This window comes from Symphalangus syndactylus, chromosome 17 (genome assembly GCF_028878055.3).
Source record: "Symphalangus syndactylus isolate Jambi chromosome 17, NHGRI_mSymSyn1-v2.1_pri, whole genome shotgun sequence".
NCBI classification, from domain to species: domain Eukaryota; kingdom Metazoa; phylum Chordata; class Mammalia; order Primates; family Hylobatidae; genus Symphalangus; species Symphalangus syndactylus.
In genome coordinates this window covers 36831766-36849059 of record NC_072439.2, presented here as the reverse complement: position 1 = coordinate 36849059, position 17294 = coordinate 36831766, and the positions used below count along the sequence as shown (strand labels likewise).

Sequence of the window (17294 nt, the reverse complement as noted above, 5' to 3'; positions counted from 1 at the left end):
CTCCCAGTATTTAAAACCCATTATCTGATTCAGCCAAGAAGTCACTCACATCATTTAGGAACAAGTAAGTTCCAACATTCATCTTCATCGTTTCACATTCATCTTAACTGTGAAGATGAACATGGGAGCTAACATCCACGTAGGGGCTATGCTGGTTTGTTGGTTGCAGCCACTGGCCAGCCATGGGCATAAGAGTTTGGCAAAAGCCAACTGAAAGCATTCCGTGAGGGTCACTTGGCTGTATCAAGTTTATAATAGAGAGTATTGTAGGGCCGGGCGCAGTGGCTCATGCCTGTAATCCCAGCACTTTGGGAGGCCAAGGCAGGTGGATCATGAGGTCAGGAGATCAAGACCATCCTGGCTAACACGGTGAAACGCCGTCTCTACTAAAAACACAAAAAATTAGCCAGGCGTGGTGGCAGGCGCCTATAGTCCCAGCTACTCGGGAGGCTGAGGCAGGAGAATGGCTTGAACCCAGGAGGCAGAGCTTGCAGTGAGCCGAGATGGCGCCACTGCACTCCAGCCGGGGCAACAGAGCAAGACTCCGTCTCAAAAAAAAAAGAGTATCGTAGATTTTATTATTATTTGTAAACTGTATGCTGTATATCTAATATAGCAGTAAAACTTCTAGTAAACTTATGACATAAACATAAATACGCAATTACATGTATATATATTTGTATATATACACATCTATGCATTTTTTCAGAGAGCTGGTTGTTAGGCTCAGCAGCACACTTTAGTTACCAGCACACCACTGTCTCCACCCCTCCCACTACCTGTGAGCCTATTGCCCAGGCACTGTCCTTTGTGGCACTGACAGCCTGTCCCTTCCCTTCTTTCATTTTCCAAATCCTCAGGGCCTCACAGGTGTGAACTAGAGGTCCCTGGGCCTCCTCTTCCCCTCCTCCCTTTGTTCCACTTTGGACATCTTTTTCAGTCTATTATCCACTCCACTGTCCTGCCTCCCATCCCAGTTTGTAGACATGTGCCCTGGATAGTCAACCACAGTGCCACAGGGATGTCATTCTCCAGGTTGGCACTCAGCCCCAGCCCTGCCTGCCTGCTCTTGCCCTTCGGCACTGGCTGCTGACAGGCCTGGCCCTCGGGGATGTCAGGTGGTGACTAGGTCTCCCCCCTGCCTGCTAGTCTTTTCTAACCCCATCAAAGATAGCTCTGAAGCAAGACCAAGGGGTGCCCCCATCACAGAGAGGGGAGTCTGTGCCGGTGAATGGTGTCCAGAGCACTGGGGACACAGCTCTGCGGCTCTGCAGGTTTCTTGTAATCGCCATCATTGCAAACACCTTGTGCAGCCTGCAGCAATTCTGTCATGAATACCACACACAAAAAACACTACACCATCCAAGCTGTGCCCACCAGGAACCTCCAGGATGCACGGGACACATTGATCAAGACTTCTAAAGGGCAAGGAGGGGGTACTTGGCGGTAGAAGTAGCAATCCTGTTTAAAGTAAATCATGAACTTGGGAGCAAGCCATGGCCTTAGAAGGAGACTCCAAGAGTTCGGTTCAGGGAGAAGTACAGGGGGAAGTTCCACTGCAGTGGGGCGAGATGGAGAAGGAAGTTAGAGACTGAAGCTCTGATTAGTCCCCTGGAGGAGGCAACATTTCAGAAACATGGTCTAAAATACACTGGTCTGGGGCACAAGAAGAAGGAGGAGGAGACAAGTACTCCCGCTGCTGGGAAATCGATTTAGGACTAGAGTCCCCAGTGAACCCCTAAAAATTACCCGCAGTTTCTAGGGTAGGTATTATTGTATCTAATAATAGTAATCATTTATTGTTATAGCTAATATTTATTGAGCTCTTACTATGGGCCTGGGATTTTATGTCTCAAACAAAAAGATGCAAAGAAGTAGTTATTATTGTTATTATTACTGTTATTGTTATTATTATCCTCACTTCTACAGAAGCAAAAAGAGACACAAAAAGATTAAAGAACTTGCTAAGTGTGGCAGCCTTGCTGGAGGCTGGGCCCAGAGCCAGGCCCCTCACCCCTGCAAGGCATCACTCCTGAGGATCGTCGTTCACCCTCATCATCGCTATCCTTGTTCCTGACAGGCAGGGGATCCTGGTATTTTTCTGCGTGCTTCCCCTTCTCCATCCCTTTTGGTGATTTTCTGAACATTGTGCAGTTGACAGAGTGGTCATATTCCCATCATGTAGCTGAGGACCCTGAGGTACAAAGAGGTGGCATGGGAAATGCTGAGACAGGGCGCAGGTTTGATGTGTTTCTCGGTAGTCTGAAGCAATTGAGAAAAGTAAGTGCAATGCAGTAAATCTTTCATGGGGCTAGCTTGACTTTATCTAAAGGGCTGAGCTTAGTCTGAGAGAATGCCCTTCCTACTGTTAAATTGTCCCTTTATGAAATGATGACTGTAGTGGGTGGTGATTGTTGCACTCTTAATGTCCAATTTTGGCAAAATAAAAGGCTGGCTCTCTGGAGCTCCAAATCAGCCCCAGCAGCTGATGTGAAATGTTGTTTGCTGATGGTGGACTCCTAACGTCTGACTCTAGTGGTCTGGAGGCTCTGGGGCTGGCTCAGGGCTCCCTCACTGCACATCTCTTCCAGCCAAAGCATTTACCCAGGGACACCTACGCTGCCCACAAACATGAAGGATGCTCTAAAGTAGTGGCCCTGCCACCTCCATCTGAGCAGGGAAAATGCCTTCCATTACCCCTGACCATGGATTAAGGGGTCTCAGATCCAGAGAGCCCTGAGGCTGAGCTGGACTTGCCTGCGAGGATGTACAGAGGAAATGCCCCAGCCTTTCTGGCTTCAGAGGGTGCAGCGTCCCCACCAACTCTCTTTTCTAAACCTGCCTCAGCCTGCATGGGGCCCCTTTCCCTGGTACTCACTTTGTTTGCTGGGTGGGGGAGAAAATCGAGAAAGAATCTTCCCTCTACCCTCCCTTGTCCCAGCCATCCCTGAAGCAGTCCAGTGTTATGATTCATCCACCTTTTATTTGCTTCAAGGATTTTCCATGGCATCTCAGAGGCCCCTCTCTTCCCATTTGGCTGGATTCCAAGACCATTAAAGATCTATTCAAACCACAAAAAAAAAAAAAAAAAAAAAAAAATCAGGATCGAGTGACGGCAGCTGGTTCCCATTTGGCTCAGCTGTGATCCTGAAGTTTCTGTGTTATGGTGTAGCCTTCATTTCTGGATCATCAGTGGATTTCTCTACCGCTTTCACTAGCACCAGCCATGGGCTGCAATTGTACTCTAGTCAAGGACCAAGGGAACAAGAAATAGTTATGGCAGAAACCTGGGCTTGAAAATGCATCTCTCCTTGAGCTGGCACTATGAGAAGACCACAATTGAATGAAGGGGCATTAGAGAGTGAGCCTTGGGTCAGGCTGCGGGCCTGGGAAGGCCAAGGGTAGGGCCAGCTGGGAAGAGACAGTCCTCATTGCTGGCCATGGAGGGAGTGAGCTGTTGGGAGCAAGGGCCTGTGTGGCTGGAGGGTGGAGGTCAGATGTAAGGTGGAACTTTTCTAAAGCCAGGGTGGGAGACATGAGGGTGACCAAGATGGCTGTCTCCAGCCCGCTGGACCACCACACCAATGTCTGAAGAAAGGCCAGTGCCCGGAAAAGGCCACTTGCACGGCCGGCCCCATCTCCTCTCTGCCTCTCCAGAGCCTTCTTGCTGGTCTCAGGTTTCGTTCTGATGCTTCTGCTCCCAGTTAACTCAGCTCAGGATAAGCTGCCCACCCCAGTCTGCTCCAACCTCTCTCCCTCCAAAGTCATGCCCACCCTCCGCACCCCAGTTCCACCTCAGTCCACCACCTCCTCCCTCTCCCACCTCCTCCCTGTCCCCATTGCTTCCTGTGGGGCCCACACCTCCTCCACTGCTCTGGCCACCTCTGGACCAGGGCTTCAAGGAAGGTAAAAGTGGAGCTGGGTCCTAGGCACTGTCCAGACACCCCTAACACTGAGAGGATCCACCTCCATGGCCTGGAAGTGACAATGGGCCACAGCCTCTGCAGGCAACCTGCAGTAGGAAAGCCCAGGGAAAAGGGACCCAGCCAGTGCCTGGGACCCAGAGACATCAGGCTTTGGCTGATGGAATATGATAGAAGTGCCAACAGAAAATGGGCAGGGAGCCTGCAGGGCATCAGGGGAGGGTGGAAAGGTGCAGCCGCAGGGGCACAGCGTTCCCATCCCTGGAGGCAGGGCAGTGGTGTGGAAAGAGTGTGGGTTATGGAGAGACAGACCTCACTGGATTCTGGCTCTGCAGCCCTGGGGTTGGTATGTCTCTGCCTGGGGAATAATAACACCTCAGAGGGATGATGCAGGAGCTGTGCCCAGCCTCCAGAGCCTGGCCCATGGAAGGTGCTCCACAAACATCAGCTTCCATTTCCCCTGCCCGGTACTATGGGTTTGAAGTGCAGGACAAGCCATGGGGGTGAGGCTCTGCAGTTGGAGAGAAGTAGCCGAGCAGTGGCCAAGGCTGGGAGGCCTCCACCACCTCGCCAAGACCCCCAGATGCCATGGGAACCTGCTGCTCTCAGCCCCAGAGGTGTCCTGAGGGTGCCAACCTCCATGTCTACAGCCGGCTTGACCCCCAGCAGCCCCTGGTGGTTCCCCCTCTGGGCTGCTGTGTCTGGCTTGGACTGCTGCAGGCACCCTCCAGCTGGGTGTCCTGAGGACCGGCTCCTGTCAGTGTCCGCAGAGAAAGCCTGGAGTCAGAGCCCCATGGGGAGGAGAGATAGGCCATCAGCTCGTGCTGAGTGCAAATGGGTGCCAGGCATGTGCTGGGAATATGAAGATGAAGGCAATCCAGCCTCTGGTCACTGGCACTAGGAGAGATGCCAGAAAGGACCAGTAAGTCCTTTCTGTGGGAGTAACTGGAAGAGAGAAGGGCTCTCTCCCAAGTGGCAATTGTCAAGCATCGGGCCTTCACTGTCTGCACTTGAGGAAACAGACTCCATAGCAAACAAACTATGACTCCTCTCCTCGTCTCCCATAGTCCTGCAATCACAGCCCCCTCTGCCCTTGGATGCCTTCCTCACCCCGCCCCAGCACCGCAGCCCCGCCCCAGGCTCCCTCTTGCACAAAGCGCTCCTGCTCAATGAAGCTGTCCAGTTGCTTGTAGTGCTGTCTTGGGCCAGTCTCTGTCTCCAGCCCAAGAGATCCTCCAGCATCTCCATCTCACCTTGGGATTGACCCACTGACATTTTGTTCCTGCTGGTAAACTAAACGGAGCAATTCCTGTTATATAGTACAGAGGCCACCCCCCATCAGGACACCAGGGCCTTGTGAAGAGTCCCTGCAGCACTAGTCCTCTTCCACATTTACCCTGCAATGGCCTCTTCCTGGAACCTTCCAGCTGGGAGAAGCAGGCAGGTGGCAGCACTGCCAAGGACGAACTCCTGTCTAGACTTGCGAGCCAGAGGCCTGCACCCATTGTCCTCCCTGTGGCCCCCTAAAAGGCAGACAATACACAGGGTATCCTTGAGGTCTAGCCCCGGGTGGCTATAGATAGGCTGGGGCTCTGATCCTCAATTTTTTCATTTGTATAATGGCCGTAACTACAGTCCTTCACTCCCAGAGCTGTTTTAGGCATTGGGTATGAAAATGCTTTGTAAACTGTAAAGCAACAGGTAGGCACCCATCAGAAGAAAAATATGCACTATCACTTCCTCCACTGGTGACCGTGGCAGACATTACTAATCGATCAAACCATTCTTTCCATCTGTATCTGGATGCCACCATAGCATTCCCCAAATCACAGTTTATGCTGATGGTTCCCAGCTCTGTCTGCTCATTAGAACCCCTTTGCTGACTTTTAAAATATACCATTCAGTGCCTAGGCCCTACTTCTGGTAGCCTTACTTAATTGGTTTGGAGTAGAGACTTAGACAGGAGTATTTTTCTAAGTTTCCAGGTTATTTTTCAGCCTGTTTAAAGAACTACTACTCTTGGCAGCCATAACTAAATTATCATGTAGATTCACATGGTGCCTCCTTGTCTGCTAGTCATTGTCATTATTTCCTTTCCTCAGAGCCCTCACTTGCTCCCAAAATTGTCCATCGAGCCCTGCCCTCTCATGCTGGAACCTGTCAAGCTGATAGCTCAGGCCCCTGCCATGGGCCCCAGTGCTGGGTTTCTGAGTATCCTGCAGGAGGCTCCAGTCTCTGGCACTTGGTTTTATGGCTCTAGAAAACAGACTCAGAACCCAGGATAACCCTGCCCACTCAGGAGACCTCTGTGAGCCCTGGGGCATAAAGGGAGTTCTTCCCTCCCTCCTCAAATCTGTGAGATAAACCAGCATCATCTAGAGAAGCCTCCACCTTCGCATTTGAGAATCTAGCCATTTCTTTTAGCCTCTCAACTGGAAAGTTCTTTCTGCTATCCAACCTCGGTCCCTACTGTTGCAAAGGCAGGAGGCTAGCAAAGGCAGCAGGTGTGCATGGTGCCTTCACTGAGGAAATGGCAATGTCTGTGCCTAGTACTGAATACACATACACATGCATGCAAACACACACACACCTCATCTTATCAACCAAGGAGGCAAACATGTTGTTGAGTCTTATTCCACTTACCCACCTGCTAGATGATGGTGCTGACAGGTTGATGACAGCCAAGAGTCTCCGGCTCTGACCATCTCCTGGGCAGGGGCTTTTGAGCCTTGCCCTGAGCCCCAGTCACTACTCTAAATGTCCTAGATGTCAACTCAGACCATCCGTCCCTTCTTCTGGACCCTCTGTCTTCCTCTTCCATTATACTTGGTCTTCTTGCCCCAAACCCTCATCCTCTGATCCTCCTCCAGTCCAGCCCCAACACCAGGCCTCCCTGCTCCTCTATGAAACTGAAACCCTCTTCCTTCCCCCAAATGACGTCATTAGTGTGGCTACCGTGAGACTAGATCACTGTCCACTCACTGCAAAGACGTTGGCTTCCCACCCACCTGCAAATGCCCTGCGCCTCCTACACCTCCCCTGCCCACCCAAGACACAGAGCTGGCCTGGGGAATCTGTCTGTTTACTCTCCTTACACCCCTTACCAAGGCAGGACTGGCTATCACCATAGTGGTTCTGGAAGGTGGGATAGGAGTATGTCTGGGGAAGTGCCAACCCCACAGTCACTGAAATTCATAGCCCACCCCCACCCCATGGTGGGACCCCAGCTCACTCCTCTCTACACCAGCCCCAACTTCCAAGACTTGTTACTTATCTTTCCATCTGAGAAGCCAAGAGTGTGGGACTCCCACCTGCTGATCCCCCCCAGGATGCCAGGCCTCCGAGCTGTGAGGAAAGGGCTGGACAAATGCTAATACCTGTGCACTAAGCCCACCTTCCGATGAGGAAAGGTGCAGTCTCAGAAAGAGGCAAGGTCAGGTCAAGAACACGATCATTTCTGTCACAGGACACAGTTTGTGTGTGTCCATCTGCTGAAGCCTCCAGCTAGTACATGCACATGCTTTCTGGGCTTCTCCTTTCCTCCCTCCCTGCCCCTCCTCCCAGACCCTGCTTCACACCCCATTTGCCTCCTGAAAATTAACACAGACATATAGGCTGCATGGGCAATACAGAGTGATGTACTTGTGTGTGTGTATTTGTGCTTCATGCATTCATGAATGTACATGGTGCGCGCTCATGTGAGTGAATTGAGGTGCATGTGCATACTTTGAATACTCAGAGACCAAGCCATGACATTGTGCTGTTTATTGAGGATGAAACAGAGGAAGGCCGTTAAGAATAAAGGAAAAGTGAACAGTGCTTGCTCTTCTCTGCTTCTGGGTGCAGGTGAGTGGAGAAAAAGGCCTTGAATTGTACTTGGTCCCACTCAGATTTGAGACTGAGCTAGGTGTGGGGGTGGGGACCGGGCCACTCTTGGTTGTTTGTCCTTCAGTCCTCCTTTTCTTGAACACAGAGCCAGCTCCTAGCATAGGCAGGAACTATGCTAGGCCCCAGTGTGTGCGGGGCCTTGGGCAGAGACCCAGGGAGCCCAGCAGAGTAGTTAGCAACTGAGCCAGAGGCCGGGCAGAGGAGGAAAGCTGGCAGCTGGGACCTGGGCTGGTGGTGTAGCTGGGGGACCACAGCCAAGGAGTGAATAGGGTGTGTACAAGGAGGAATTTCACCAAGCTTGGTCATCCAGGCCTTCCCAGGCTCAGGAAGACACAGGCTGGGAGAAGTGGGTGGCCAAGGCCAGTGCCAGGTGTACGGGAGCAGGACCAGCAGGGTGGAGGTGGAGCTGAGAGTGGGCTGTGGGAAGTACAGTGTGGGATCCAGAGCTGGGTCACAGAATGAGGCGGGGCTTGGGGCAGTCTTCTCTACCGACTGGCTTTCTTGGAGGGTGCACTCAGGCTGGAACCTTTCCCCAGGGTGTCTTTGTAATCGTTGGCACTGCCCCGGCTCCTGCCCTCCCCGCCTCTCACGCTGCACACTCCAGAGATGCAGCTGCTGCTGTTGGCCACATAGCCGCCGCTGACCGTGCTGGGCCGGAAGCCATAGCCACTGCCGCCACTGGTGCTGCTGATGATGGCTGCAGGGGGAGCCAAAGCCAACACCCACTCAGGCAGAGAGCTGGGGAGGCCTCCCTTCCCCAGGGCAGACAGGGCTCTTCTTGGAGGAGCTGAGTGGGGAGGCGCACACCCTCTCCCTCCCCCTGGGGAGAATGTACCAAAGATAGCTTCCCTAATGCTCTGTCCTTGGCTTGCTCGGCTTATATCCAATCTGGCTGAGTCTTGCCCCATTAATGCTCAGAGGCCCTACTCCTTGGTCCAGGTACCAATACCCTTACCTGTCCTCCTGGACACCCACCCACTGCCCTTTCTATTAGTCTTTTTGCTAAATTTCCCAGCCTCTAACCTCTTCCTCCTACTAGCTGTCCCACAGCAGGCATCTTTCCCACGCTCTGGTTTAACTCTTTTAGCCCTGCTAAGCAATGCAGTGATCTGATCCTGCCAGCTTGACCTGTGAGATCCCTTATTCTCTCATTCCCTCAGCCCTCCCTACTTCCCAAGCCCAGGTCTGGTTGCAGTTTGCAAACCTCACTCCCTAAGCCTCACACAGACCCATGCATCATTTTTCTGCAACATGACCCTTGCTTTCCCATGACAATAGCTTTCCATTGCTGCCATCCCCTAGGAACAGAAAGTCGGAGGGATAAGAATAAAGGAGGCCTGGCCTGGGAGTCAGGAAAGCTGATTCTGGCCATGGCTCTGCCATCTGGCTTTGTGATCTCAAGCAAAGCTTTTCCCTCTCTGGTTCTTAGATCCCTCATCTACACACAGAGGGTGTCACTAAGGTCCTTTCCAGTCTGCAGATTTTACAATTTCAGGTCAAAGTATACAAATACTTACAGATGCTGACAGGGGAGGGAAATTCTCCTGACATCCTGTTAAGGAGAGAAATAAAATAAGAGGAGAAGAGAAGTCATCCAGCTCACAGTCTCTTCAAAGCTACTGCCACCATCAGCCTTATGTGGGTTTTTGAACCCAACAGGCACCCGTGGAAATTCCAAAGCTTCTTTGATGCAAGCAGAGCCTGAGAAGTTTTGGAGACTACCCCCAAATCTTTGGGGTAACCAGACAACAACCCTAGTCAAACAATAGTTTACAAGAGGTGCACATGTGGGGGCAGTGTATCTACTTCCCACGTATCAGGTCCACACACCAGCCTGCCATCCCTGTAGAGCCCTGGGGAAGCTGGGGTGGCTGCCCTGGCACACCCCCAACAAGCCCATGTTGCACATGGACAGATCAGGTAGACTGAACAAGAATGCCTAATAGAGTAATGGGGTTTTGCAGGGAGCAGGGCGGTGGATGTTTCCAGTATGCCCGGGAAGAATGAGCAAATCTGCATAGCTTACTACATAGCACAGTGCCTGCCATGAAGCAAGCTCTCACAGTCTATTGAGTGGTTGCTCATGTCCACTCATGGTAGTATTGTTAATTACTATCATTATTTCTATCCTCATCACCCCATCACTTCCTAAGAACTCGTGTCTTCTGGATTGAGATGTGTTAGGCTTCCTCCTTTGGGTCTTCCCAAACCCCTGGGGCCCTCCTGCCTGGGCACGCCCCACCCACCTGCACTCCTCGCTCTCCAGTAGCTTGCGGTAGGTGGCAATCTCCATGTCCAGGGCCAGCTTCAGGCTCATGAGCTCCTGGTACTCGCGCAGCATCCGCGCCAGCTCCTCCTTGGCCTGGTGCAGGGCGCCCTCCAGATCGTCCAGCTTGGCCCGGGCATCCTTCAGGGCATTGTCTCCCCGCTGCTCAGCATCAGCAATGGCCGTCTCCAGGTTGGAAGCCTAAGGAAGGAATTGGTGAAGTCGAAAAACTTGGAGAAGCCACTGCAACCATCCATATCCAAATCCCTCTGGGTCCTTAGAGTGGGGCAGAGTGGCCCGCCTCCACCCTACACACCATCACACTTCTTTGCAGCAGAGCCCCTTCTGGGGCTGGCATGTCCCTCCTTAGCTCTAGCCCCATTCCCTGTGTTGGATGTGCGGGTGATGGAAATCATGCAGCCCTGCCCTCCTGAGTGCCACTTTAGTTCTGTATAAAGACATTTATTCAGCCATATTGTGCCAAGGGCACGAAATGAATGACAGCAATGCTCTTGAGTTGTTTAGGTCTGGGAGGAGAGATGGTTGAATATGCTGTGGCAGATGCAAGGGCAGCAGCTGCCCAGGAGCATGGCACCACAGTCCAGGGGACAGGGAAGGACACACCCCAGGAGCAACTATTATTTGCCAAGCACTTAGTGTATGCCAGCACCAGGCTCAATACTGTACATACCATTGACATAGCTTAGCACATTTAGTCCTTGCAACACCCTGTGAAGCGAGCAGAAGTAACCCTTCCAAGGTCACAAAGCAACTAAGTGTTAAAGCCCACAAGAGAATAGAAGGATCACTGGACTAGGAGTCAGGAAACCTTGGTTCAGATCACAGCTCTGCCACTCACCAGCTGTGTAACCCCCTTATCCTCTCTGAGCCTCAGTTTCCTCATCTGTAACAACAGCGAGGGCAACTGTTGCCTCTTGGGGTCTTGGTGAGGATGAAGTGTGATAGAAGAATAGGTGCCATTGCCATTGTTATCATATATGTACATCTTGTGTCTCACCTACAAGCCAAGGCTGCATCCTATAATCCTGGGAGCAGTCCCTAGTCAATCCTTAACAAGACACCTTAATGGGTGCTCCCTGAGCCCATTTCTCCGTCTGTCATTAACTCCACAGTTGTTTATCAAGCTGACTATGTGCCAGGCACTATGCTAGATGCTGGGGAAACAGGGTTCAAAGCAGCCAGCTCCCTGCCCCCTTTCAGTCTAGTGGCAGTGTCAGTAATAACAGGAAGTGTGACAAGTACAGGGAAGCACAGGTGCCAGGAGGGTACATCGCTGGGGGAAGGTCCTAGCCCAGTGCCGAGGAGGCTTCCTAAGGAGGGGCTTCGTGGCCGAGGTCCTTGGAGTGAGTCGGAGATGAGTAGCCCCCAGGGATGTCCTGCTACAGGTGTTTGAGGCAGCGACCTCACTGGCCTCCTCTCTTCTCTCAGGCAGCAATTTGGGAGGTCCATATTCTCAGCAGCTCATCTCCCCTCTACTGATGCTCCCCTGCACTTGACCACAGGCCAAGGCCAAGGTGCTCTCACCTGCTTCTTCACGTTCTCGATCTCTGAGCGGATTCTCTGGATGAGCCGAGTGAGCTCTGAGATTTCATTCTTGGTGTTTTTGAGGTCATCCCCGTGCCGGCCAGCTGCCAGCTGCAGCTCCTGGAACTGAGGACCCCAAAGCACAGAGTCATGAGTGTGTCGTGGGAGTGCACGTATCTCAGGGTCAGAACACAACAGACACTTACCAGGACACTGCCTCTATTCTGGGCACGATCTGTCCCTGTCTACTGCCTGCTGGCATCACCTTCCCTGGCCCCGCATCAGCCCAGCTCACCTTGGTCTGGTACAGGGCCTCGGCCTCGGCCTTGCTCTTCAAGGCAATCTCCTCGTACTGGGCGCGGACCTCGTCGATGATGCTGTCCAGGTCCAGGTTCCGGTTGTTGTCCATGGACAGGATGACGGACATGTCACTGATGTGGGACTGGATCTGAGTGATCTCCTGCAGGGAACACAGAGATGGTCTTTCAGCTCAACCACTGTCGGAGGCCAACCACCTCCCCCACAAAAGATGAGCAAATTCTGGTGATGCCGTCTTGGAGGCTGGAACCCAGGGCTCTTGCCTTCCAGGGCTGTTTGCTTTGCAGCCAAGGAAGTTCCCTGCTGGGCCCAGACAGATTCCCACTGCCGTGGAGCAAGGGCCTGGCCCATTCCCTTCCCGCTCAGAGGGTGCAGACCGAGGAGCCTCGCAGGGCTGATGTGGGAGATGGTTGGCTAACTGAGGGGTCTCACTGAGGGCTGGGGCCTCCATGTCTCCTGCAGCCCCTAGAATAGAGTTTAACCCACCAGCCTCCTCCAGATGAACCGAGTGGACACAGACTTACGGCTTCAAAGAGACACCTGAAGAACTTGATCTCCTGGTCCATGGATTCCACCTTGGCCTGCAGTTCCACCTTATTGGCGTAAGCCGCATCCACATCCTGAAAGATGCCCCCACCATCCCCTGTCACTGCCAGTACAGCCAAGAAGGCAGCAGCCATCCCTGCCTGGGTTCCCTGCATGAGGAAGGCGTCACTCTCTTCTCTTCACTTTGCCTTGGGAAAGGAGATAAAGGAGCAAAGGCCCAGCCCCACCTCACCCCACCCCACCCCACCCTGGGAATCTGTTCCCTCAGCAGGAATGAAGCGCCTGTGGTGTCTGAGCCAGGTCCCGGGGCTGCAGGGGAGCCTCTCAGTGTTGTCCTCTGTATTCTTCTCCGTGTTCAAACCACAGCTGCATTGGACATGCAGTCAGGCATCCTCTCACCGGCACCCTCCCTGCCTTTTCATTATTTTTTCTGGATAGTCTTTCATCAAGTTTTCTCTGCCTTCACCTCGCTCTTCCTGAATCAGTTCACCTCGAGGGGGCTAACAGAGCACCTTGACAGTCTCCGTTCCTCCAGGTCCCAGGCCAGCCCACAGGACTCAGGGCCTGCCTTCCCCTCACCTTCTTGAGCAGCACAAACTCGTTCTCTGCCGCTGTCCGCTTGTTGATTTCCTCCTCATACCTGTGGGAATGCAAGGTCTCATTGGTTAATATCTCACTGAAAGCCCTTGCTTGCACAGGGCAGAGTTTGAGCAAGGAGCAGCATGTCCACCAGAAGATACAGGTGATGGGGGCCGCAGAGTACTGGGTAGGGGTGAGTGGGAGAAGGCTTCCTAGAGGAGGGAACATGCTAACCAGTTTGGAAGAATGAGACTGTTAAAGATCCAGCTTGGCAAATGAGGAAGGAGCACATGGAGCGAATGCCCTGCGGGACTCTCAGAGGAAGCAAGATGTGAACCGCCCTCCCCAAATTTGACTGCAGCTTTACAAATGACAAAGTGCTCCAATCTGCGTTTCCTCAGTTACCCTTGAGAGCAGTCTTGGAGCCAGATGCACTTAACCCTCCTCTTACATGAGAGGAGAACGTGAGTGGTTTCCCCAAACATTCCCTAAACTCAGAGCCAGAGATAACCCTCGGCCCACTGCCCAGCTCACTGGGCATTTGTCCTAAGAGTCAGGCCAGAGGCTGGAGGAGCAGAGAGCAAGTTCCAGAGTTTTGTTGGGGTGATTCTGCTTGGTATGACCAAGAACAATGCCCCCCACCGACCTCCAAAATGTTTAAGCTGGGGTGACTGCCAGGGGTCCCTCAGAGGGACAGGGGCCATTGTCCAGTTACAGGGGGTCTCCTCCTGCTCACCTCTTCTTGTAGTCCTCCACTACGTCCCGCACATTCCTCAGCTCCGAGTCCAGCCTCACCCTGTCCCCGGACAGCGTCTCCAGCTGCTTCCGCAGATTGCTGATGTAGCCCTCAAGGATGGGCTCCAGGTTGTTCTTGCAGTTGTTCAGGTCCAGCTGCTGCAGCAGCTCCCACTTGGTCTCCAGCACCTGGTTCTGCTGCTCCAGGAACCGTACCTGGAACCCAAATCCCGGAAACTGCTGAACCCCCGCAGTAATAGTCACACATGTCTCTCACGGGGCATTGTGCAAAGCTTCTATCTGCATTTTCTCCTCAATAGAGCTGAAGGAGGTGGGCAAATTATTACCCTCTGCCGTGGAGAGAAAACTGAGACGCAGAGCAACTTAGCCTCTTTCCAAGGCCCAACAGTTTAAGAAGCAGTGGAGCCCGGAACCGAATCTAGACACGTGTCCCTGTAACCTGTGCATCCAATCACCCAGCGCTCACCATGGCCGCACCAACTCAGGGCATGGGTGTGATTGAAAATACCAGCAGAGAAGCCAGGATGGGTCCACCATTTTGGACAGTTGACCATCCTGAAGAACAAAGTCTGCTCTTCATTTCAGGGCATGTCAGAGCTCGGTAAGGCTTGGGCCAAGGGCTTCTAGGTATTTTAAATGCCTAGAGCAGGCACCAGCTTCATCTTTGCTTATAGCCTCTCCTCTCCCTCCTTGGTCCTGCTCCCCAGAACCATCTTCTCTACAACAAGCATGGCACATGGAACACCATGGACAGATGGAGCTGCTGATCCCATTGTAGCCCCTCACTGAGCCAGGAAACCAACCAGAAGGAGATGTCCATACACACCTCTTGTTTGGTTTCTGGGGATGGGGAGCACAGTTTTTAAAATGTGACTTCCCTTAATCTACATGAACACAGCTACTGCTTGAATAAGGTTGTCTTCCCCCAGATCAGAAACACAAGACATGGGAAAACTATCTAAGATTCAGTGTTGAGATATAATTATTCCCTGAAAATTTGTCTCTAGCCCGTCTTCCAGCATTTGGTCTGGTTTAACCAATCCTGAATTTTTCATGTGATCTATGAGGCTGAGCATTAACCACAGAGTAAATCCTGCATGTGAGACACCACAATACACACCTGCACTACTGAACACATCTGGATGCCGAAAGGATTTACCCGTCTTCTCTGGCTGCCTGAGGTTAAGGGACTGATCTCTGGAGACTGAAATTATTTGGGAACTGTCCAAGCCTTTCAGCCTCCTTCCCTTCCTTCTGGGCAGACCATCTTTATAAACAAGATGTAACCATCCTCATGTTCATCTTTCTTCCCATGTCTCCAGACTTTATCCCTCTGTAGGTTTTGACCAGCCAAGCCAAGAACCAATCAGTCCACTTCTGATCGCCCGGACCCCACCTCAGAACACTTTGATCTTCCAGATATGAAAAGGCTTAGAAGAATAAGAAGCCACAGAGCCAGTCCTAGCCCCTGAGGCTGAGCCAAGGGCAGCAGGGACTCCTCCAGGCAGGAAGTCTGAGCTGCAGGAGCTGGCTAAGATCTGATGGCCACATGACCGTCTCACCCATAGGCTTTGTCCTGAGTTGACCCGTCCTTGGTGGCTGACTGCCACAGAGCCAACAGAGCCCTCCAGTATCCTCCTCTGGGTCTGGAGGCAAAAGGCTGAGGGTCCAGCCTCTTTCTTCCTTTTCCCCAAATGACCCTGGGAATGCCATTTACCTCCATGCCTTCAGTGACTCATACAATAGGGATAATCATTTCTTCTCTGCCAGAAGTCAGGGGCCTATCTGCTGTGTCATCTCTTCAGGTCTCTAGACACCTTTGATTCCTCCCCCGAGCTTCCCTCCCCCACCTTCCAGAGATAAGAAATGAGAGTCACAATCACAATCATTTTTGGAGTACTTAGTGTGCGTCAGGTTTGTGACAAGATCTTCACCTGCATTTTCTTTTATAAGCCTGACAACAACCCCAAGACGGAGGTTATTATCTCCATTATAGAGATGAGGAGATGGCAACACGGACAGGCAAATAGCCTTCCCAGAGCCACTCAGCTGGCCAGCAGTGACGCGAGAGCACTGTGGAGTCCCCTTCCCCAGTGCCCTCTTCTGCCCCTCAAGAAAGTCTTCAACTGACTGGAGCAAATGCCCAATCAGAGGGCTTGAAGCGGCCCCTTCCTGCTGCTTCTGATCCCCTGAGCAAGTGACTAGTGGGCAGGACAGCATGCCAGGGGAGGAGGACAGCTTCCCTGCTTACTCTGGGTGAGACTGGCTCTCACAGGCCTTTTCTGCACATGGCCTGCAGGCCTAGCAATGGTACCAAGCTAGTCCTCAAGAGGAAGGACCACGTCTCTTGCTGGGAGCCCTGAGAAGCCTCTGCCAGTAGAAATTGACCTGCCTCTGTTTTCTCTCTGGAAAGACAACACAGAGAACCTTATACAGGTCACCCTGTTGATGGGATGTACCTACCTTGTCCACAGTAAAGTCTTCCTGACATCTAACCTCAATCTCTCCTGCTGTAACAAAATCTTATGTTCCAAGAAGAGAAGAGGAAGGCTGTTCACAAGTTCCCCAGGTCCTAGAAGACTCACCTTGTCGATGAAGGAGGCGAACTTGTTGTTCAGAGCCTTGATCTGCTCTCGCTCCTGGGCACGCACTTTCTGGATCTCGGGGTCCAGCTCCACGTTGAGGGGGGCCAGAAGGCTCTCATTGACGGTAACCTGGTGGATGCCTCCAGGTGGGCATACAGTTGGGCACACAGGCCCCAGGGCCACACTGCCAAACATGCTGCCAGCAAAGCCACTGGCCCGGCCCCGGCCAAATCCATAGCCTCCACTCTTCCCGCTGCCACTGGCCACATTGAGGGAGATGCTCCGGGCACCCCCCAGGCTGTAGAGGCTCCGGCTGCCAAAGCCCCCACTGAGCCCTTTGCTCCCTGCCCGGAAGGAGGATGAGCTTCCCCCCGAGAGCACAGCCGAGCAGCCACTGAAGCCCCCCTTGGCGGCAGCTCCCGACTTGCAGGTGAATTGGCGGCTCATGCTGCTGGTGGAGACAAAGCTCAGGTGCAGGAGGGAGGAAGGCAAAATCCCAAAAGGTTCTGCTGGTTGTAGTGAGGACTGGCAGGTGCCTTTATATGTGCTTGGCACTGGGGCTTGTGGATGGGCAGTCAAGAGCTTAATTCGTGGGTTTGGCTTGCCTGGGAGCAAGAAGTCATTTTCTCTATGCTGAGCTAGAGATCAAGACTTCTCCACCTCTGAAACAACATGAAACCCTCAAATTGCTGGGCTTGCAAGCTTTGCTCATGTAATTTGGGTCTTATCTGATTAACCTGCTGTTATAGGGTAATTTGCCCCAGGCCCCAGCCTCTCCGGGGGGATGTCACTGGCACTGCACCATTCCTATCCTGATTAATCTTCTCTGGGTTGTTGGCTTCCTCCTGGGGATGCAGCAGGTGAAGACGGGATGGACTTTCCTGGATA

The 17294-nt window shown here is 52.6% G+C and overlaps 1 protein-coding gene across 1 annotated transcript; it reads right to left on the bottom strand.

The window, feature by feature from the left end:
* Positions 1 to 7673: 7673 nt before the first annotated feature.
* On the bottom strand, positions 7674 to 16921 carry LOC129465838 (keratin, type II cytoskeletal 71). The gene is made up of 9 exons (XM_055248450.2): positions 16407 to 16921; positions 13802 to 14016; positions 13066 to 13126; positions 12465 to 12560; positions 11918 to 12082; positions 11623 to 11748; positions 10058 to 10278; positions 9329 to 9363; positions 7674 to 8508 (listed from the first exon to the last, which is right to left on the bottom strand). The coding sequence occupies exons 1-9, from the start codon at positions 16851 to 16853 to the stop codon at positions 8297 to 8299; spliced, it is 1578 nt and encodes a 525-aa protein (XP_055104425.1). The 5' UTR covers positions 16854 to 16921; the 3' UTR covers positions 7674 to 8296.
* Between the last annotated feature and the right edge of the window lie 373 nt (positions 16922 to 17294).